General features: G+C 35.4%; 1 protein-coding gene across 2 annotated transcripts in view; it reads right to left on the reverse strand.

Annotated features, from left to right (window-relative positions):
* ANK2 (ankyrin 2) overlaps window positions 1–24,330 on the reverse strand; it is a 654,899-nt gene that overhangs the window by 459,628 nt on the left and 170,941 nt on the right. Inside the window, exon 2 of one of the 2 annotated variants that reach the window (XM_055342396.1) lies at window positions 12,459–12,519. The exons of the other annotated variant lie outside the window; for it this stretch is intronic. Coding sequence (XP_055198371.1) covers window positions 12,459–12,479 — 21 coding nt within the window. The 5' untranslated portion in view covers window positions 12,480–12,519. The remainder of the gene's footprint in view (window positions 1–12,458; window positions 12,520–24,330) is intronic. 2 annotated transcript variants of the gene reach the window in all.

Below are 24,330 nucleotides of genomic sequence, written 5' to 3' on the forward strand. Positions count from 1 at the left end.
TCAGCCATTCTCAATGCAACATTTAAATTCAATTAAAAACATTAAAAAGTAGGAGGAAAGAAAAAATTTGCGTTTTTAAATTAGTAAGATAAGAGGCAACCATTTTACTAAGTATACTTATACTTAATAATTACACTAAGCAAAGTCACATGCCTACAAACAAAATTGCAAAGCCTAAATAATGAAAGCAAACTCAAGACTGAAACCAACACAAACTGAAAAATAATTCATATGATCTTGTTACAAGTTAAAACCCCAAAATATTACTCAAGATATACTCCGTCCAATATTTTCTTTGAGAATTTTAACGTATCCTTTATTTTTTAAAAAGATTTACATATTTATTCTAAAAGAGAGAACATGCTGGGGGAGGGGCAGAAGGAAAGAGGGAGAACTTTTCAAACAGACTCCACTGATCACGGAGTCCAACTCAGGACTCAATCTCACAACTGAGATTGTGACTTGAGCTGAAACCAAGAATTGCATGCTTACCCAACTGCACCATCCAAGCGCCCCTAACTTACCCTTTTAACAAAAGTCTTTGGAGCCTATTGCCCTAGAAGGTCTTATGCTCTCAGGATTTCATTAGACCAAGTTTGATATTTATCACTTACTTGTATATCCCAATATGTTTACTGAAGTTTCATCATGAGTTTTGAGACACTGAGGATCTTGAGGCTAAAAAAGCAGATAAGGTCACTGCTCCAGAGGAGCTTTCTCTAGAAAGCACACAAGGACATGGAAAAAGCAATAATCCCTAGAGAAGAAATCAAAATCTAATTTCTGTAACTCTGTAATTCAGTAGAAATCAGAAACTCATTATCTTGGGAAAATCAGAAAATATGGACCCTAAATTTAGCCAAACTTTAGTCTAGATATATTTTCCAGTAACTATTCAGAAGAAAGCAGCAGTCATTGGGATGCAGCCCCAGAAACACCAATCATTACTGTTATTATGAGACTGTTATATTGAGCTTTCCAAACGTAGGATTCATCTTCAAATTCACGTGTTCATGCCTCCCCAACAAATTCTTTTCCTCCAATGAAGGAAACATGATGTTCTTACTTCAGCTATCATTTCGAACATGAGACAGGAATTTGAATTTTAAAAATTCAGGAGTTGGATTAACTCTCCAAAGCCCCTTCCATCTCTACATTTTAGGAAACAGCAGGCACCATTCTTTCCCAAGTCTTTTTTTTTTTCCCAAGTCTTAATACATATATGCTGTCATCTTTTCTCCCTCAGCTCACAGAAGAAAAGGTAAGCAGGTGTAGGAAGGAAAGATCAGATTTTAGTTCATATTAGATGCTTTATGCAACCATAGGTAATTTTACCCTATGCTAACTCTATAAATAACTGGATGCAATAAAGTTAAAACAAATACACATTCCATTATTGTGTTTACAGATATCTGTGTATTCAGATACAGCTTGATTTCGTGAGGAATCATGAGTTTTGAAACCAGACAGGTGTAGGGTTGAAGCCTAGTCATGTCACAATTAATATGACCCAAACAATTTATATAACCATACCTACATCAATTTCCCTTTCTACAGAATGGAAATAATAAAATCTACCTCAAAGTATGATGCACCTGAGGTCCTTAGCAGTAAGCACCAAAGATATCGGCTATTACTACAATAAAACATTTCCACTGAAATACGGGCTCTTGGGTTGCTCAGTCAGTTGAGCAGTCCACTCTTGATTTTGGCTCAGGTCATGATCTCAGGATCCTGGGATCAGATCAAACCCACACTGCTCAGGCACCGTGCTCTGAGTCTGCTTTAGGCTCTCTCTCTCTCCCTCTCTGCCCCTCTCCCCAGCTCATGCACATGCACATGCACACACACATTCTCTCTCTCAAATAAGTAAATAGATCTTTAAAAAAAGAAAAGAACACAGGATAAACATCTGTGAAAAGTACTCTAATACAATAAAACATAAATGTAGAAAAAATATCTTGAAGATGCATTTATATTTAAAAAAATAACAAACAGTTATTCATAGCAAACTGTTCTGTTTTTATAAGTTTGGATCTCTTGTCAAACTCCATTCCAATTTTTCTATGGTTTCCAAATAGACCTTTCAAGCTACTGAACAAAAATAGGTACATCTGTACAAGTTTATCATACATGTCTAACAAATTTACATGTGAGGTCAATACAGATGAAGATAAAGATAATAGAGGATATGAAGAGATTTTTAAAACTATTAGATAATTCAAGGTATTGACCTCATGTAGAATTCATAATCTAACTGGGGAAAATTCAAGAACAAATATTTTTCAAAATGTATTATTCAAAAACTGATCCTAATAAAAAAATGCTTACAAATTTAGACTTCTATAAACCATAGTATGGACCATCCACTATCCAGTTCTGTGAACTGTGTAATATTTCCCAGTTACTTTTCTAAGAATATACATTCTGTCCTTTGGGAATTCCCACTGAAAAGATAAATAGCTTTTCATGGAGGAAATTAGAGGGACAGAAAAAAGAAAATCATAATTTATACTTTTTAAAAATCATATTGATAATGTTGTGGTTTTTTTACCACAATAAAAAATATTGAATTTCCACCCAAGATTTATAGGATACATGATAAAACCATGGCTTTTCTCAGGGGATGCTAAGACCCAGCCCCCAAGTATGGAACATTTGGTAAAAACGCACTAACTAAAATAGGTCTACTGTTGGAAAGATGTTGTTCATTTCTGACTTGTTTACAAAATACCAAACATTTGTGTCTAAATTTTGAAGACAAATATAAAAAAAAGCATATTGTTGATAGGATCAGTTAATCACTCCATTGACCTGGCCCCAAATACACTCAGGCTTAGCCAAAGAGAACATTTCCAATCAACTACAAAAACATCCACTGAGAAAAGGTAATAGAACCATATAAAATTTAATATATCTAAGAAGTCATCAGCATTTTAGCCCATGTAATTCTATGTAATCTTAATCTGTAGATGATTAATTACAACAAACTATCATACGGTTAGTTTAAAATGAGAATCCCTACCCCCTGGTTCCTTACTTTGCCTACATACCTGATATATATACTCCCTGTTTCCATCAAACATATGAACATAAAACTTTTAAAATTGTAATATAGGGCTTCTGTAATACTTTATGTTTGCTACTACTTTGTCATTACCATTCTTCCTTTTTGTCTCTTGCTAATCAAGTTTTGTTTATGCATTAAATCTTTCACATAGTTGATGGTCTAGAAGTTTACTAAATAGTTTTATTTCTTACAGATTTCACTAAGCAGAAAATATAATAATAAAATGTGAATACTGGTCAGCTAAAGGGACATACAGATACATAGATATAGGTATAGATATATACAAATACACATAATCTAGGAAGCTTAGAACAGTAGTGTAAGAGTTCATGCATGTCTATGCTATAAAAATATTTTTAAATTATCCATGTTATAGACCATATGGAATTTTAACATAGATTTACAGTAGGTGAAACTAATGGACCCAAATCAGAACTCTACATACATTGGGGGTGTCGGTGGGAGAGGGGACCAAATGCTATTTTTTTCCACTCACTAACAATGGCTAATGATGTATTTTGTAACCACCACATACAATCTTTTTATCACATGGATGTTTTTCTGACTCCCTAATTTCAGTCCTTTCAGGGTAACATTTACAAATAGAAACAACATTATGGCAGTGCTACTCTCACAAAGATACTACCTTAATTCTACACTTTTTGCAAAGTCAACCAGATCTATGAGTTGGTAGCCTAACTGTCTCAATAGACCTGCTACATTTTCTAGCTTTTAGAGTTCATAGTTAACAACAACAAAGAGCTAATCTTCCCTTTCTTATTTGTACTTTCAAATAATTCTCATGATAATCATATAAAATAAGCAGATCAATTTACTTTTTATTTAAGATTTTATTCATTTATTCACGAGAGACACAGAGAGAGGGGGAGGCAGAGACACAGGCAGAGGGAGAAGCAGGCTCCAGGCAGGGAGCCTGATGTGGGACTGGAACCCAGGTCTCCAGGATCACGCCCTGGGCCAAAGGCAGGCGCTAAACCACTGAGCGACCCAGGCGTCCCTCAATTTACTTTTTGATGGTCATACAGTTAGTCAATTGCAAAGTCAGGACTAGTAGTCTTACCACTATGCTAGACCCTTTAAACATATATACATATTCCCTTAAATAAAAACATGAGTGTGTCTGTGTGCATGAATACAAACTCAATAAGAAAAAGAGATCCAAACATATAAAACACATTTATAAAAGTGAAAGTCTCCTATGTCCACTCCCAGAGTTTTATTTACCAAAGATAGCCATAATTAACTGTTAGTGTCCTTCAGATATTTTCTATAGCTATGCACAGATATTTATGACAGAAATAGATTCATGCACAGCATTCTACCTCTTTTCTTTTGTCCTTTCTCTTTTGCTTACCTTGACCATCATTCCACCTCAGAAAACATAAATGTATTCATTCCAGTTAAAAAGCTCTCTACCAGCCCACTCTTAAAGTAAATGTTTTTAACTTGTCTATTTTAAGCCCAAATATCTTATAATACCCCAACTGTAACTGAAAAATTTGCAAAATGTGAAAATCGGGAATTTATGTTTTAATTAAATCGGTTCTCTCTACTGTTTTCTGTGATTTAGTTTTTTAAATAAAATATTTAAAATATCTCTATTTGAATTTAGAACACATGGTCAAATTGCTTGTAATTGCTGTAATACTTTGTACTGAAAGACCATGTCATCACCCAATTCATTTACATGCATATAATCAAATATAAAACATATACTATATATTAATATTGATATATACAGTATATTTTCATATATGCCAATATTTTCCAGAAAATACTCTTTGGAGATAAGCTATCTATACTCCTCTGTAGCTTGTTTTTCTGTAATGTAAATAATCTGAGTCAGTAAACAGGGTTTGTCTCATATGGATACATATTTAGAAAATTGACTGCATTGATTCATCTCATAATGATGGAACGATAGCATTAAGTAGCAAGAAAAATAAAAGATATTGAAATAGAATTTCCTTTTTACTTAAAAGGCAAATGACAAAATAAAAGTCTTCAAATTATAAACCATATGGCTCAAGCTTCTGTTAATTATGATAAATTATTTTGGGAGCACAAACGGGTATTAAAAACACTTTTGAAAAAGGCTAAATATAGGTTTTTCTTTCAACATTTTTAAAATGTTGCTTCTAAAATCTCTTAGCAATTGATTGTCTTCCAAATATTACCCTCTTTCTAAGGTAAAACAGACAAAAGATAATTAGTTCCTCTGGAAGTCTCCATGTTTGCTTGATTGTTCTGAGTAGAAATATGCATATTTGCAGATCTGCCAAGTTCAACCCATTTTGCTGGAGAATTCCCAGTGCATTGGATTTTTGCCAAAAAACTAAGCTTGGTTATTGAAAGTTCCTTTTTATCCATCTGCAAAATTTCACTCTTTTCCCTCTGCTGGCGGTCACAGACACTCTTTAGAGATATTAGGTTTAGACATGCAATGAAACACACATTTGTTCCCGTTAAGCTTTACAACAATGAATACTTCAGTACCTCCTTATTATAAGTATTTTACTTTAGAGCAGCTCTCAGTAACTGGAGTTCACCATTCCCTGTGGAGCTGAATAAAGCTTTCTGTGATAGGCTCTTCCTATAAGATTTGCAACTCTTACCATTATTTGAAGAGTTCAGAAGCACTTATAAAAGCTGTAAGCATTTTACAATGTTTTCTTTGCACCACTGAACAGCCCCAGCTGATGAAAGCAAAATGAAAAGGGCCAGATGCATGCTGAGAAGGGTATGCTCTTTTCTGCGAGATCAGTTTTCTCAGCTTTAGTTCACTGATCGGGGTAAGGTCCTGCTTTCCTCTTATGCTCTGCCTGTAAGCATGTGGCCTCAGACACTGGAGATTGATGTGAGTCATATAAGTTTGTGGAAAAAAAGAAGTCCCTCTGACTTTACCAAGAAGAACATGCTTACTCTATCCTTATTTGTTGAAAAATTTTAAACACTAAGACATGGTTGACAACAAAAATTAACATAAATTTTACTGTTGTGCCTCTGGTTAATTACGTGACCAATATAGTAACTGTAATAAGGAGTTACTAGCATTACTAGAATTACAATTAATTTATACAAATTAAATGGAGGAATTATGGGAGCAGCAGGCAAATTCTGCTTTGAAAAAAGTAAGTAATCAATTAGGTTATTAGAGCTTTGTTCACTTTGTCAGATACCAATCTTTTCTGCATGGTCTCTGTTGTACATAGACTGACCACAGAGAGAAGGAATGGTTCCAGTTGTGGTACAGAAAATTTGTCACAGAGTGAACACTTTTTCCCCCAGTTCTTTTCTTAGTACCTTAGTAGTATGTAGAAACATTAGTAGTACTTTGGTTTTCTGAGTCTTCATTTTCTCCTTTTTTCACAATGAGGATGAAAAAGGGATTTTTTTTATTTTTATTTATTTATTTACTTTATTTATTTTTTATTTTTTTAATAAATTAATTTTTATTGGTGTTCAATTTACCAACATACAGAATAAAACCCAGTGCTCATCCCGTCAAGTGTCCCCCTCAGTGCCCGTCACCCATTCACCCCCACCCCCCGCCCTCCTCCCCTTCCACCACCCTAGTTCGTTTCCCAGAGTTAGGAGTCTTTATGTTCTGTCTCCCTTTCTGATATTTCCCACACATTTCTTCTCGAAAAAGGGATTTTTATGCCACCTATAAATAGCCTCAACCAAAACCAAAACACAACAAAAGAGGAAACAGGATGAAACCAAAAAAGATTCTTTTCTCTGGTCACAAGAACTAGAAGTCAAATACAATTACAGTAATGTAATGATCTATTAAACTGAGCTGAGAAGGAGAGACTAGAAAGCTCCCATTTTGATTTGATTGGTTGGTAAGACTAAAATGAATTAAGATGAGCAAATGTAATTCTATCATTCTCTCAATTATATATGTTCTTCACGAAAAAATACCCCAGAAAATACAGAGCTTGAGAGTTTGGAGTTATCTAAATGTAAACAAATTGTGTTATAATCATTGATCAGAACAAAGGACCAATATTCCATCACCATAGGAAATGTTTCAAATATTACATACGATTTACATGAAAAGATAAATTGGCACCACTCAAAGTATAAAAATGTTGACCTCACAGGCAAACAAAAATCATATATTATCAATAATCATGTCAATGCAGGATATTCTATTCCCTAATACCTGAAAAGATTAGTCTCTGCTATTTTCTCCCAGTAGCCCTACATATTTAAGTTTGATTTTACTTTTTTTTTATTTGTTTGTTTTAATGTAAGTAATCCCTACATCCAACCTGGGGCTTGAGCTCATGACCCTGAGAACCTGAGTTGCATGCTCTTACTGAGCCAGCCAGGCATCCTTTTTTAAAGTTTTTTATTATTATCATTTTTTAAGTCCTACATATTTAAACAAGTCTTTAAAAATGCAAAAACTGAAGACTGTAAATATTGTATTTGGCTCATATGATGTCATATTTAACGCTTTTAATTATTCTCATTTCCTTTTGTTACTTGCTTCTCTATAACTAGAACAAGATTTCACGTACCTGTAGATATAGATTCTAATTTACGATTCAAGAATATACATCTGAATAGAAGATGTCAGGGACATAATCCAGAACTGAGCTCCTTCTCATTCCCTGAAATGAATCTTGGAATGAAAGGATAACAGGTGTCCCTGACTTCCAAAGTCAGGGACACCACAGGTTGTTTTCAACCAGCCAGAGCTCATCCCATTGATCTCTATATTAAAAGCTCTTGTTGGCATAGGCCCCACATAGCCTGAGTCCTACAGAGATGGTCTTCTAATCACCACAGGTATTTAGAGGGAGGGCTGTGTGGAAGCAATTAAAAAGGTAGTAGCTTTTAAGGATACAAATCTTCATTGTACTCTCAGAGCCACTTCTTTCTCAGTGAATCACTGGAAGTATTTAACTTCTTGGATAGTACTCTCTGGCATGGAGGACTAAACTTCTTCTTGCTATCTCTAACAGTTTTGAACTTTCCCTTCAAAACTTCAGAAATCCCAGCTGGCTGTTGGGTCTGACTTCACTAGGCCACTTCGGTCCTAAAATTAAATCATCCAGCTAAATTCTGGCTCCATCACATTTGCTGGTAATTTACTGTGTAAATTGGACAAGTTACTTAACTTCCCTGAGTCTCCATTTCATCAAATAGAAAACTAAGTCATAATACCAATTTCACTGCATTGCAATAACACAACTATTAAAACTATTAAAAATAACAACTATTAAAAATAACACAAATAAGTTATTCAATATTGTATGTGTCATGTATCATATGTTTAGTACTGTACCCTGTTAGTTTTATTAGTCTGTCTTTATAACTGTTAGCAAGTTCTACATACTCCAATTTAGCCTTTGTTTGACCATTCCCTCTATCTATCTTATCCATGTTCTAGTTTTCCAACTAGACAAGATATTACTATTTTCTGGAAAACATTCAATTCCATGTCTGTAAATACCATCAGCCCTAGGCAAAGTCAGACCCTAGAAGAGTACCATCTTGGTAACTTACACTCTCATGGTGGCTCAAGATCAAAGCAGCTAAATCCTCTCTACCATAATCATATGTATACCATTTTAGGACAATAAAGAACAGTTCTATTCATGAGCTTAGTCAAGGGCTTCCCATTTACAAACTTTGATCACCCCAACCAGTAGATTTAATTAAATGCAGTGCCTGATTTTTTCAACCCCAGATTTGTAACAGATTTAGCAATGGTTTTTATGGAGCTTTTTTAGCCAAAATCAGTATCTATTATCACTAAAATTACCAATATAAGATAATTATACAATTTGGGTCAAAGTAGACAATAACCTGCTTATTTTATTAAAGAGACAAAAAGTTATCTTCAAACTTACATTAAAATCTTATATTTTGATGTAACTCACTATAGCTGTGATCATCTAGAATTTTAATTTTCAATGTTCCATGGAGGTTCACTGGTGATGTCTCAGAAGACCTATCTGAAAGTGAGATGAGGAGAGGGGAAAGGAGGTGGCGAGAGTAGGTGGGTCCCAGGTCTTCCATGCCTACTGGAACCAGAGCAGTTCTCTTTTAATCTTTGTTTACACCAAATTTTAATTTTCAAAGTGGTTTTGCAGCTAAAAAAAATGTGAAAGTTCCTTAACTAGAAGATGTCTTCAGTCTAATAAAGAGCTGTGCCCTCAAGTAAACACTCTTAAAAATCAAAATGGAAAACGGAATTTAGAGTTTCTAGTGAAATGTTAAAATTAACATTCTTATAATTCAAAGTCAACAAACTGAAGTTCTTCATCTTCTGGGCCTGTTTAACACTTCCACAGCCTAACTGAATTGTCCATAGGATATTCGCCAAAACAGGAAGGATGTGCCAAGCTAATGAGCCTGAGTAGGGACAGTAGGCTCTCTTCTGTCATGGCAAACAGGACACAAGCTTTGGAATTAAAAAAAAAAAAAAGTAATCTTTTCATCAAAGTCAAATACTGTTCTGAAATTTTGCCATGCAAATACTATCATTAGGAGACACACACTAAAAATGAGGACCTGAAAAAAGAATAGTCACTGTCTTTCTTATTCCTTTCCCTGAAGCAGAATACCTCTGATTTTTTAAGTAATATTCATACTTTCATACAGTAATACAGTAATTCATACTTTCATACAGTAATTCAGAATATTACTGAAAGTAATATTCATACAGTTAGTACATTTATAAATATGTATAACATATATTCATGAAAATTAAGGAAAAAGATCACACTTAAATGAATGTCCTTAAATATTGTTACATCTTAATTCAACAGAAGAAAGCCATTATTTACTAGGTTGAAATAAGTCCTTCTACTACCTAACACTTGTCATAATCTACAATGGTTGACTGAAAATTGAAAAGCTTACAAACTGGAAGTTTAAGATCACTGGCAAAATTCAGAGAATCTGATGACACTACAATTCCAAGTCATTGATACCAGCCTACTCTAATAACACAGTCCCCAATGCAACTTTCCCTCTCCCTTTCTATTCTTTATAAACACTATTTCTAATTTTTCTCCTCTCCCCAAATCCTTACTAACTACTCTAGCCATACCTCCTTCATGGAGAAAATAGAGATCATTGTTGATACCCCATAACCTTCCTTTAATGAGTCGGTGAGCCCGTCTGTATCTATACACACCCTACTGTCATTGCCTTGGTTATGTTGAGGTAGGTATCTTCCCATCAGTTATGTCTTTTTTTTTTCCATCAGTTATGTCTAATCCTTTTTCTTGCCCTGCCTACATCATCCCTTCCTTCATTCTCAAGAAACCCGTATTTAAGACCCTCCCCTTCTTCTACATTGTCCCCATTAACATTTAAACATGTCAAGACTCTCTCATCCCAACATCCCTCTCCAGCTACTGGATTCTCTCCACTTTTATTCACAGACAAAATTTTCAAAGAGCTATTATTTTTGCTAACTCCATCTCCTTGCCTCCTATTTATTCCTCAACCCACCTCCAATCTGGTCTCTGCTCCTACCAATCCACCACAACTTCCCTTGCCAAGTCACTAAGGGCATTTACGTGGAAAAATCTAATGGGTTTATTGAAGTCTTCATCTTTCTTGATCTGTCAGCAACATTTGACTCTCCTGTGAACTGATTAGTCTCACCTTTCTTTCAAGTATTGGAATTAGTCCTCAGTCTTTATCAAACTATAATCTCTACAAAAGTGGCCTCATTGGTTCCGAGTCTTAGTTACCAACCATGAGAAAATGACTCCCAAAATCTATCACAGATCTCTCCTCCGAGTTTCTGAGACTCATCTATCCAACTGCTGACTTAGCATTTATACATGGAAGTCTCACTGATAATTAAGTGAAGCAAATTAAATTATATTATATAATATAATATATTAAATTAATCATAACATATTAATATCATAAGACAAGGTAATATCTGCCCTTCCTAAAAATAGCCCAAGCTGATCAGTGCTCTCCCCTTATCAGTATTAATAAAATTCCCTGATTCTCATTTGACACTCAAAAAAACAGCCGCAAAGTAGAGAAAATTTAGGCCAATTAAATGATCACCATTAAAAGAGTATAAACTTGGGATCCCAGGGTGGCGCAGCGGTTTAGCGCCTGCCTTTGGCCCGGGGCACGATCCTGGAGACCCAGGATTGAATCCCACATCGGGCTCCCGGTGCATGGAGCCTGCTTCTCCCTCTGCCTGTGTCTCTGCCTCTCTCTCTCTCTCTCTCTCTCTCTCTGTGTAACTATCATAAATAAAAAAAAAAAAAAAAAAAAAAAGAGTATAAACTTTTTGGTATAAAATTATTTCCCCAACTTTTTTTCAAACTTCTCTTCAAATTAAACCTCTTAAAAAAAAAATTTAAACCTCTTCAGTGGCACCTGTCTGAGATCTGTAAGACCCTTCAGAACATTTCTAAGCAAAATAAGAAATTTTTTTAAAATTCTGATCTTAAAATAAGTTGAGTTGATTTCTCCTCTCTTGATATTCTCATATATCTTCTGTTCATTGAAATGAGTTGTTAATTTAGTATAAAGGGACAATACATGCTTCATTGCATCTAAATATCACAGATCTTTTGCATGACTGCCAATGTTAATGACATCACACAGCTCATCTAACAGTTCATAATGCAATTGTTTCCCCTGTAACAAGACATGATGATTTCTACAGCATTTTAAATGTTTTTGTCTAGAAAAGAGATTCTTCTATACCAGATTTATGACTTAAAAAATCAGATTTCCACAAACTATGCATGTGATAGATAACCAAGACTAAGAATTTTTATATTCTATTATTTCTCTAAGTATAGTATTTCCTTCTTCCCTCTTTCCATTTTATTTATTTATTTATTTATTTATTTATTTATTTATTTATTTATTTGCAGAAATAGATATGGAGAATTCTCCACTATGATCTAATCTATTTAAATTATCCAGAATCAAATTGCTTTACTGATGAGCTTAGAGCAATCAATTTTATGAGCAATTCTGGAGATAATGTTTTGATCACAGAGAAGAAACAATAAGCCCTTAGAGATAATAGAAGACTATGATGCATACATCCCAATGTGTTCATTTTTTCTATGGCATCAAACTTTGCCCCCCACCTCCCACTTTCTACCAGTGAATATGTGGACATAATAATCAATTTATTTATTTTTCCACTCTCAAATAATACTGACAATAATCTCCTAGACTACAGAAAAAAGTCATATATTACATTTCTCATAATTAAAATATTGTTAAAGCTATAACATCTTTAAATCTGTTTACATTAAAAAATATTTTTGCCAAAATTGTATTCAGTTACAAGCTCTGTGTCTTTTATAGGATTCCTTTTACAGTAATATTAAAATACCAAAAGTACCTTTTGCAACATGGCTGTCATTTGAAATATCAGTTCTTCATGTCCCTGTTGAGTTACTTACCTAAAAGAACAAAGAAAGGAAACATAAGTTTGAAATCATTTTAGTTTGTCATTAAGAAGAATTTTTCCATTTCTAATTAATTAGGTTTGTAGTAGGCATTAATTAATTATAAGAAAACTCACTTTATTATAAATACAAAAGAGCAAAACAAAAATATGTAACTATTTCAAGAGCTCAGAAAAGTAGGCAAAACAAAATAGATGAAAACATAGAAAATAGCATATATAAGAAGAACAGATTTGAGAAATTATGAAAATGTACATCTAACCATAAGGAACTTTAAGCAACATTAGTAGATTTGACATGGTCAAGATAATTGTGAACAAAAAAACTCTTGCATTCATAATTGATACCTGTCTCTATTGGCTCAAATTTAGTATGCCAAACAACACTTTGGTCATATTCTATTTCATTTTATTTATTTATTGGAGAGAGAGACAGAGAGAGCATGAGTGGAAGGAGGGGTAGAGAGAAAGGGACAAGCAGACTCTTCGCTGAGTGGGGGACTATAAGTGGGGTGGGGATCTGAGGATCCTGAGATCATGACCTGAGCCAAAGTCAGTTGCTTAAACTGAGCCACCCAGGCACCCCATTGGTCATATTCTATATAAAGTTTATGTAACCTATACTAAAACTTTTATTGTGAGCATATTACAAAAACAGTAAAAGAACTTTAGGAACAACAAAAATCATTCTAATTCTACTATCTAAATTCAACATTGTTCTTATTTACTCATGTTCTTTTTCCTGTACATCTATGAATATGAATATGTACTCAGTTAAATAGATGAATATAATCCTAGCATGAATATATGTATCCTTCAAAGCTAGCATATCCAACACACTATAAATACAGAATTTTGTAATTTTTTAACTTATTATTTATAATTATTTTTCCATGTCACTGCCTAGTGTTTATGCATGTTATGTTTTTTAAGATTTTATTTATTTGTTTATTTATTTATTTATTTATGAGAGACCCAGAGAGAGAGGCAGAGACATAGGCAGAGGGAGAAGCAAGCTCCCTCTGGGAAGCCTGATGCAGGATTCAATCCCAGTATACTGGGATCACACCCTGAGCTAACACTCACCCAGGGCCCTGCTCCCATGCATGTCATTTTAATGTCTGCAAATTTGCCCACCCATTACCTTTTTAATGACATTCAAATTATTGCCAAAATAATTTTTTTAAGATTTTATTTATTTATTCATGAAAGACAGAGAGAGAGAGAGAGAGAGAGAGAGAGGCAGAGGACAGACAGAGTGAGAAAGCTCTCCGCAGGGAGTCCGATGTGGGACTCATCAGGGTCAGGGTCAGGGTCAGGACCGGGATCATGCCCTGAGCCAAAGGCAGACGCTCAAACCACTGAGCCACCCAGGCATCCCAATTGCCAAATTTCTATAAAAAATAATTTAACTATGAGTGTGTATTGTGTGTGTTCATGGGTATGTGTGCGTGTATCCTTCTTTTATCTCTTTTCAGCTCCATTCATCTTTACTCCTAATTTTTACTGATTTATGTGTATTCCTATATCTGGTAGGATATATTCTTCTTTGTTGCTCTTTTTTTTTTTCTCCAGAACAAACTTTTTTTTAAGATTTATTTATTTGTTTGTTTATTTATTTATTTATGAGAGACACACAGAGAGAGAGAGAGAGAGAGGGAGAAACACAGGCAGTGAGGGAAGCAGGTTCCATGCAGAGAGCCCGACGTGGGACTCAATCCTGGGTCTCCAGGGTCATGCCCTGGGCGGAAGGGAGGAGCTCAACCGTTGAGCCACCTAGGCGTCCCCAGAACAAACTTGTAGATTCATGCCTATGTGTTTTCCAATTAAAGCTTGGTATCAATTTGTAGAGTTTAATTCCTTAAAGTCCAACCAGACTTAATAGAAGTGCATTCGGTCTATAAATAGATGACATGAATTGACAGCTCCAACAATTGTTTATCGTCTCATCCAATTCTTATTCACATCTTTCTTTTCATCTCCCAAAAAAGCATTCCAGTTTTCTTTGTATAGTCGATTCACACCCTTTTCTAAGCTCCTTATGAAGTATTTAATTCTTTTTCTTACCATTGTCAACAGGATCTTCTTTCTTGTCGCATTTTCTCTCTGATACACACAAATCTTATTAATCCCTACTCTTATTTTGTATTTATTCTCTTTAGAGTTTATAAACTCTTTAAAGTTTTTGACATTTCTCTGATTACATAACAATTTTTAAAAGCTATTGGAAAATGCACCAATTTTTCCCGAGTATCCCTATGATACAAGTTAATATAATGAGGCAGACAAACTATGATATGCAGAAGAATCTGGAGTCCATGGCAGTGAGGATGATTAAGATGACTTCCTGAGCCACATTTAAAAAGGAGGCTTTGGTCACTCATAATATTCAAGTATTTTATACCTTAGCTTGTATAAAATCAACCTAAACAGCTTCCTTGAACAGATTTTCAGAGAGAATTTACTACACAATTTTATTCTTTGGCTTTTCTCAGAAAGTTATTTTAAGTGTGTTTGTGCTTTATGGGAGAAAAGGTCATAGGATGTGAACTGCAGTTTAACAGTAAGAGCCTGGCTTTGGAATCTTATTGGCCTGGCTTCAAGGCCTAACTCTACCACTTGCTAACCACGGTCCTGTGAAAATTGCATAAACTCTGAGCCTCCACTCTTGTAACGAAATGAGGTTACTTGGAGGATTAGAGATACTCCTGGCATAAATCTGGCACTCCAAAGGTGGTATTTGAGAAAAGGCTATGTCTTGACTTCATTCTAAGCATTTTGCACACATGTATTCATTTAGTCTCACAATAGCCATATGAAATATTATGCACACTGAGTCTATGAGGAATGGGTTCAGAGTCTATACTGAACAAGTTTACAAATGATCAAATGCTGATCTAGGATTCTAGCCATTGTCTCCCTAATGCTAATTCAGTGTTCTCTCCATTTGTAACATCCTGTCTTCTGTTTTCATTCTTTTTCCCCACTAAGATCCAGCTTTTCATAATATTCTAAAGATCTCCTTTTAATTTGTAATAATTGGAAAAGAGTCTTTACAAATTTACTTTAAAATCCAGTGAATAATGTCTGTAATCTTGAAACTGTCATTAAAAATCATCTAATCAAAAAAAAATAAAAATCATCTAATCCATATGATTCAAAATATCTCTTCCATCATCATCACTACTTCCTTTCACTCATCCTACAATCATACCAAATTTCTTGATATTCCTCTCTACATACATGCAAAATTTGATCTCATTTCCCCTGTCTCTATCCTTTATTTCAACATAATTTGTTTAAGACTTTTATTACAAAAAAATAAAATAACAACTGCTTGTGCTGGTTATTTTCTAGGCACCATTGAACTTCCATCTGCTCGTGTCTTTTCTCTGCCTTGCTTGCTCTTGTCCTGTGAAGTTGACCTCTACAGACTGTGTCATACAAGCTTTATTAACCACTGGCTCCTATTTTGGTTTGGCCACTGGGATGCACCAGCAAGAGATCTCAGAGTGGTACAGGAGAGACACCGATATACATTTCCTTCTTATTCTCTCCTTGCTTTCACATTCTGGCAATGGTTGTATCCTTCTAGCACTATGGCTGTATCCTTCTAGCACTTCTAGCACTTCCATCAGATGGCCCCTTTTCTGCACACTAGTAACACAGTTTCCTCAACCTCAGTCCTTCAAGTTTAGCCTAACAGTGATGATGGCTGCCCTGTGGCCTCTTACCACCCTTTTTTGTTCCCTAAACTAACTCACTTCTCTTTACTCTTTTTTGTAAAGGTTTAGTTCTTTTATTTAAGATTTTATTTATTTACATATAGGCACGTAAAGAGAAAGATACTCTTAAAATAATCAAGCTTAAGAAGAATCACGTTACTTCCAAAATTGCTTTATGTACATACATGTTGTTACTACCTGAAAAATATATAATACTGTTTTGGAATTTCCTTTTTTTTTTTTTTTTTTTTTTTGTATTTATGGACCTTGGTCATGCTACTATATACAAACTCACCTCATCTTTTTATTTTTTTATTTTTTTTAAGATTTTATTTATTTATTCATGAGAGACACACTGAGAGAGAGAGAGAGAGAGAGAGAGAGAGAGAGAGGCAGAGACACAGGCAGAGGGAGAAGCAGGCTCCAAGCAGGGAGCCTGACATGGGACTCGATCCAGGGTCTCCAGGGTCACACCCTGGACTGAAGGTGGCGCTACACCGCTGAGCCACCTGGACTGCCCCTCACTTCATCTTTTTAAAAATATTTTCTGGATCCCTGGGTGGCGCAGCGGTTTAGCGCCTGCCTTTGGCCCAGGGCGCAATCCTGGAGACCTGGGATCGAATCCCTCTCTGTGTGACTATCATGAATAAATGAATAAAATCTTTAAAAAAAAAGAAAATAATATTAAAAATATTTTCTTAGCCTTACAGCAAATATGCATGTACCATATACTCAATCAAAGAAAAGGCCTTCTTTTCATTATGTAATTTCCAAAATTAGTTTTAAAATTTCTTAGTTTTAATTTGTATTTCCAAAGGTTGCACTCATAATTTCATATAATAGTAATTATATGAAAGAAATTTGAGGGATGATATTTATTTTCATAGTCAGTCTAAAATCCATACAAAAAGCATTTGCTGAAACTGCAGACCAAGTTATGTTAAGATGGATAAGCATCTCCCATATTACAGTTAAACTGCATGAAAAAAAACAAAAACAAAAACAAAAAAAACTCTGAGATGAGAGATGCCTGTGTCCCATCATTTCTTCTTTAACTACCATTTACTAAAATCTGCAATATGTCAGAAGCTGCATTAGCCCTCTCTCTATATATATTACCTACTTATTCTTCACAACATGTAAGACAGAAATTACTAAGTCCCCAGATGAGAAAACTAATCATAAATACTAAGTAACTAGCCCAGGCTTCGTGTTACAGCCAGTATCTATCCATCTCCAAATCTTTTTCACTATATCCTTTGGCTCCTTTAAGAGACTTGTTTACTTACTTTTTACCTATATATCAGGAGACTTGACAGCTTTTTCACACCAAAATCATGTTATATTAAGTTCTGTTAAATGCTTATCATATTATATCACAATATCATATTTTCATAAGATGTGAATTAGCCTATGACATCAGTAAGCCATTAAAATACTGTAATGGAGGTGCCTGGGTGTCTCAGTGGTTGAGCGTCTGCCTTTGGTTCAGGTGGTGACCTCAGGATTCAGGGATTGAGTCCTGCATCAGGCTCCCTGCTCAGTGGGGAACCTGCTTCTTCCTCTTCCTCTGCCCCTCCCCCTGCTTGTACACTCGCTCTTGCTCGCTCGCACTCTCTCTCTGTCAAATAAATACAATCTTAAAAAAAAAAAAAAAAAGACTTTAAGTAATCTCTACACCCAACTTATAACCCAGGATCAAGAGCCTCATGCTCTACCAACTAAGTCACCCAGGTGCCCCTCACCAGTATAATTTTTAAAGACTTTACAGATTTCTCAAATTCTCAAAGGTGTTCCTTCTGTATATTAAAGTTTAAGAAATATGACAAGAACCACTGCCTTATTTCAGTGGGCCTCAGACCAGCAGATATCAGCATCACTTAAGAACTTGTTAGAGAGGTGAATGCTTAAGCCCCACCTCAGACCTTCTGATTTAGAAATTCTGAGAATGGGGACAATAATTTGTGTTTTAGCAAGCCTTCCAGGTGATTCTGATGTAAGTGAAAAGTTTGAGGAGAATTGCCCTATGTGAAGCAATTTCCTGGATCCTTTGTACTATTTGCATTCTCTCACTTACAGCCTATTCTAGAGCCATTACAGAGCCAGGCATGTTACTCTTCATCTTCCCAGGAGGCTCCTTGAATACTTAATAACAGGACCCTGGCACATACAGTGTTCAAAGCCCACCCTTTCTCCTTCCCTGGCCTATCTTATTTGATATACCCTGTCTAGATTAAAAAGTTAGAGTTGGGGAGCACCTGAGTGGCTCAGGTGGGTTAAGCATCTGACTCTTGATTTCAGCTCAGGTCATGATCTCAGGGTAGACATCCAGGCCTCCTTCAGGCTCCAGACTCAGCATGGAGTCTGTTGAGATTCTCTCCTTCTCCCTCTGACCCTCCCCTTGTTTGCCAGCACATGTGGTGCGCTCTCTCGCTCTCTCTCTCTCTCAAATAAATAGATAAAATCTTTAAAAAAAAAAAAAAAGAAAAGAAAAGTTAGAGTTTCAACAGATGCACTGTTCACATTCACACAACCTTACTAGAAGCTACCAAAATTGTAAACAAGTATTCAGAAATTTAAATCAGAACCATCATTTAAAATTCCCTTAAAATTGCATATGTAACCAGAATTCCTAAGAGGTGTCCATAGAAAAGACCAATCAGATTGAAAGAAGAACATTGCCTCCAGGTGTCCAAAGAAAAAAAAAAGTTCACAAAAACCTTGCCCAATTAAAGTCCAAGGCAAATAAGCAATAACATCACAGAGTATTAATTGTGGACCAAATTGCTTTTCAGCTCTTATATTAGCAAATGCACTAACAAGGACCTGATTCAACATCTCACACAACAATGCAGAACATAACAGGAAAATCAGTATTGCGCACTGCCTGCTGAGCAAAGTGTTCCATCTGACATTTAGAACTGGTTGCACTCAACTACTTTTAATTTTAGTCCCAATTTCAAGAGACTGCCAAAGACACTGAGCTACCGCATGAGGTCCTTGCTTCCAGCTCCTGTTGGGCTGTCCGGTTGAGCCTTTGAATAGTTTGAGCTCCACTGACAGGACACACATTATTTCCTTTTGAAACTGAGAACGAGTTCTTAAGCCTTTGCATACAGGTTTAATTCTTCTCCAAGAGAATCGAGAGCAATTTAAGTCCTCTCTTCTTCACTGTGAGCCTGTAACCCTCCCCCTTTAATGACGCAATGTCTTGTGGTTAGCTAGTTTTAAAATGCTCTTTCTTGGCCCCCCTCGGATCCACAATTCAATTGGATTCTCCTGGCCTCCGACTATGAATAGCTTTCCTTAGTGCAATATATCATGCCTCTTAATTTTCTTCTTTCAAGGCAAAGGATTTTGCTTTGAGGTTGGCAAGGAAAAAACACTGAAAACCATTTGGAACAAATAAAATATTAACTAGACAGATACTCTTAGCATCAGATTCACAAACATCTCTTTTTTTTCCCTAAACTTAATAAAACACCCATATGAAAATACCCACTAATTTCAATCACATTTCCCCTAATTTTAACAACTACTTAAATAGAATAGTAAGTACAGTTGCTTTCCCACATGATCTAGGCATCTTCTGGAATGTATGTTTCCATTCCTACCTTATAGTTGTCCAGTCTCAAATGACTACTAAAAACCATAGCTGAACAACTGGATGAATATTTAGGTGACTGTGCAGGAACCCCAGGAGCTAAAAGTGGTAGGTCTGAAATCTGAAAAACAACTCCTCACAAAACAACATATAGTATCAACAGTGTACAAGGCTCTATTTATTTTAAAGATTTTATTTATTTATTCATGAGAGACACAGGGAGAGAGAGAGAGGCAGAAACACAGGCAGAGGGAGAAGCAGGCTCCATGCAGGGAGCCCGATGTAGGACTCGATCCTGGGACTCCAGGATCACGCCCTGGGTGGAAGGCAGGCACTAAACTGCTGAGCCTGGGATCCCTACAAAGCATTATTTAAATGCCTTCTCATCTAGTTGGAGATGACATAACTATACAAAAATATAATTAAATTAATTATTATATAATTAATTAAATATAATTAATAATAAACTATCACTTCTAGTATTTCCAAAGTATCAAAAATTGGATTGACTAATTTACATAATCTCAATTATTATTTTAAATAACCCCATGAAAATCATCCTATATTTACATTCCATAGACAAGGAAAGTGAAACTCTATGAAGTAAAGGGACTTGCCCAAGACCATATTGCTAATAAGTGGCTGGACTAAGTCAAATCCGGGGCTTCCTGATTTATAAAACCTAGGTCTTAGCCGCTAGTGGTTTTATAAACCAAGGCAATGTAAACTAAGTGTCATATTGGTGGCATTAAATGGCTTGGTGGTATGTAATTTTTTTTTTTTTTTTTTTAGATTTTATTCATTTATTCATGAGAAACACAGAGAGAGGCAGAGACAGGAGAGGCAGGCTCCATGCAAGGAGCCCAACATGGGACTCAATCCTGGGACTCTGGGATCATGCCCTGAGCCAAAGGCAGATGTTCAATCACTGAGCCACCCAGGTGCCCCAGTGGTATGTAATTTTACAGAGGTGATGAAAACTACGCTGAGTTTTGAGGAAGTTAAAATGAAAGAATAGAAAAGAAAATTGGAAGAAAAGAGAAGGAAGCAAAGACAAAAACCCAAAGGAAAATGTAATAAGTTAATATTGGCCTAAGTAAAGATACAGAGCAAGATCACTCAAGGCAAGTTCAAGACTTCAGTCTAGGTATAGTAGACTTAACAAAAAGATAAAATTGAAAGTGTAAGTTAGGGGGGACGCCTGGGTAGTTCAGTGGTTGAGCATCTGCCTTTGGCTCAGGGCGTGATCCCAGGAGTCCTGGGATCGAATCCCACATGGGACTCACTATGGAGACACTGTTTCTCCCTCTGCCTATGTCTCTGCTTCTCTCTGTGTGTCTTTCATGAATAAATAAATAAAATCTAAAAAAAAAAAAAAGAAGAAGAAGAAGGAAAGTGTAAGTTAGGTTTAGATTTTGTAGGTATTAAGTATCAAGCTATGCAGTTTGACCTTTATTGACAGACTATGACAAGTCATGCTTTGGTGTTTTAGTAAGGGAATGACAAGATCAATATGGAGTTTTATGGAACTTCATCTAGTAAGTGGGCAGGCTGACTTGTATTGGGGTTAAAAAGAGATAACTATGATGGAAATAATGTTCTAATAAGGATCTGATAATTGCAAAACACCTTCAAATATTAAGAATTAGATCTTAGCTCCTACATGTTAAATTTGCATCAATTAAACCCTCTGGATTTATTGGGTGAACTTTCCCCAACCCTTACCCCAGGTCAAATCTAAAGCTAACACCTGCAGAGGCTCCAGCCACTCGAACATAAGCTCCATGTTGTTGTTTTAATTGTTGACTCTCTGCACCTAGAACATGCCTAACATTGAGTTGACATTCAATAAATACATACTAAATGAATAAATGTATGAATGAGTCAAAATGCTCAATCATGCAAATGTCTAATTCTAGGCCTAAAGTTATTAAATGTTTATGTAGAACAGAGAAAAAGCAAAGTGGAAATACATTTTTTATGCAGACCATCACTTACCCATCTTTGACATAAACCACACTCCCCTCTATGTGCATATTAAACAGTGCCTCATCATAATCAAATGCAATTTACAGGCCTTGTTTAGGTCCTGATTTGAACAAATCAACTACAAAAAAAAAAAAAGACAGATTTGAGGAATTATAGACATTACATATTTGGCATTAAATTATGTTAAAGAAGTGTGATAATGGCATGATAAAAGAAAAAAGCTTACTAGTTAGAGATATAATGAGATATTTACAAATAAATGGCATGATGTCTGGTGTTTGCCTTCAAATACTCTAGCAAAATCAAACAAATAAATGAACAAACAAACAAAAAGTGGGGTGGGACACAGATGAAACAAAATCAACAAGATGATGAAGATTTTTGAAGCTGATTGGATACATGAGAATTTATTACGCTATTCTCCTTACTTTGGTCTGGGTTGGAAAACTCCCATAAAAGATTTTTTTAAGAGTCTTATGGAATGTAGGCCATAAAACAGAAACAAACACCAAAATTTTACTCTATGCATGGAGATGTACACCAGATAACCTCCAAATATGGCTATGCTCATTCATTTATTCAGCTCATGGTTATTGAGCCTACAGTGTGCTGACAGTCAAAGGTGAATGGGACACTGTCCCTGACCTCAGAGATCTCATAATCAAATAGGGGAGGCAAGACAGAAAGTTAGTGACAGCAATCCAAAGTCTTCACACATGATGTACAGATATGGACAAGTTACAAAGGAGACACAAGAGACATGATTAAATCTAACTTGAGTAGACCAAGCCTAGAAAGTTTCAGACAAGGGTAGGGAAATGCCTTTTCCTTCCCTGAGCAAGGTGTTCTAAAGTGCTGAAAGTACCCCTGGATGATCACTTTTTTAAATGTCTCTCCAATGAGGAATTTATTAGCCCACAGTCATGATCAACAGGGCAACAATTCATTCATGGAGCTGAACACTTCCCAGAGGAAAAAAAAAAAATCATCTTCTGTTTCCTCTCTTTTCATGTCTTGATGTGTCAATTATATAGAAAAAAATTATCACCCTTGGAGAATGGTCTAAGTAAGTCATGAGCTTAGATATCTAACTCTGTGTTGTTTAGACAAGAGAAGGAAAACAAATGTAGTATTTCATTTGTTTTCATTATAATAAAGGCCATTTCCTCATGATAATTTCCAAATTAATTCCCAAATCTAGAACTTTTATTTCAAAAAATAGTCAACACTAGTTTAAAAATAGTTGGCCTCAGTGGAGAAATCTGACAAACACTATTTTAGCCAGATGACTAAGGTTCATGTCAACAGTGATGTTATGTTGATAGCATTACCCTTGACATGTTGTGATGAAAATGGCACTTTATTCTCTAATTTTTCTCTAAAAAACATCTAATCCTATCAAATCCTGAGAAAAACATCAGGCAAATTCCAATGCAGGTGTATCCTACAATATACCAAATCAGTACTCGCAAAACTCTCAAGGTCATCAGAACAAGGAAAGCCTAAAGAAGCTGCCACAGCCAAGAGGAAACTAAGAAGACATGAATATGCATAACGTGGTGTCCTAAATGGGATCCTGGAACAGAAAAGGTGCAGTAGGATAAAAGCTAAGGAGATCCCAATAATAATATAACCTATGACTATAATTAATAATTTAATTAACTGTAAGAAATGTACTATACTTTTGTAAGACGCTAATGGTAGATGAAATGGGTGGGGTGAGAGGGGAAATATGGGAATTCTCTAGTGTCTGCTCAGTTTATTTTTTTATATAATCTCTATACCCAACATAGGGCTTGAACTCACAATCCCAGGATCAACAGTCACATGCTCTACTGACTAAGCCATCCAGGCACTCCTGCTCAACTTTTCTATAGATATAAGCCTGCTCTAAATATAAAGTCTATAATTTTTTTTAAAAGCTTGGCTTCTCCCTTGATGAAATAAGTCAAATATAGTCTTACCTTTTTTATTTATATGTTATGGTTTATAAGTTAATAATGAGGTTTAGATATTAAATCTCTGTTCTTTTGAGATGCTTAAGAGGAATATTCATATTTTCTCCATTACTCCAAAATAGATTAGTCAATCTCAAAAAGTAAATACAGAAGGAATTAGCTCTTATATTATTCTTGGAAATAATGAGAATAAAAAGCTCTTCCAGAGACAGGAGGCCTGACACCTTCTGGAGAGGCATTCTGTACTAGCTGAAACACTGAGCAATAGGAATTGCAGTGCGTTGGTGTTAGAGGTCCCAAACGGATGTTCAACTCATTGATCAAAAAGATGTGCAGTATGGAGAGCTGAGCATCCATCTGTCCTCTCCCACAAGAAGAGAGATCATCACCAGTGCATGGAAATTTTTAGGACTAGAGAGACCCTTAAGCGATCATCTGCTCTAATCCCTTCATTTGCACAGATGAGGAAATTTCAATGGTCAACTAATTTCTGATAAGCAATCCCCTTAATACTTTTTTGAAATGTGAAA

Source organism: Nyctereutes procyonoides, unplaced genomic scaffold (assembly GCF_905146905.1).
Source record: "Nyctereutes procyonoides isolate TBG_1078 unplaced genomic scaffold, NYPRO_anot_genome, whole genome shotgun sequence".
In the NCBI taxonomy this organism is placed as follows: domain Eukaryota; kingdom Metazoa; phylum Chordata; class Mammalia; order Carnivora; family Canidae; genus Nyctereutes; species Nyctereutes procyonoides.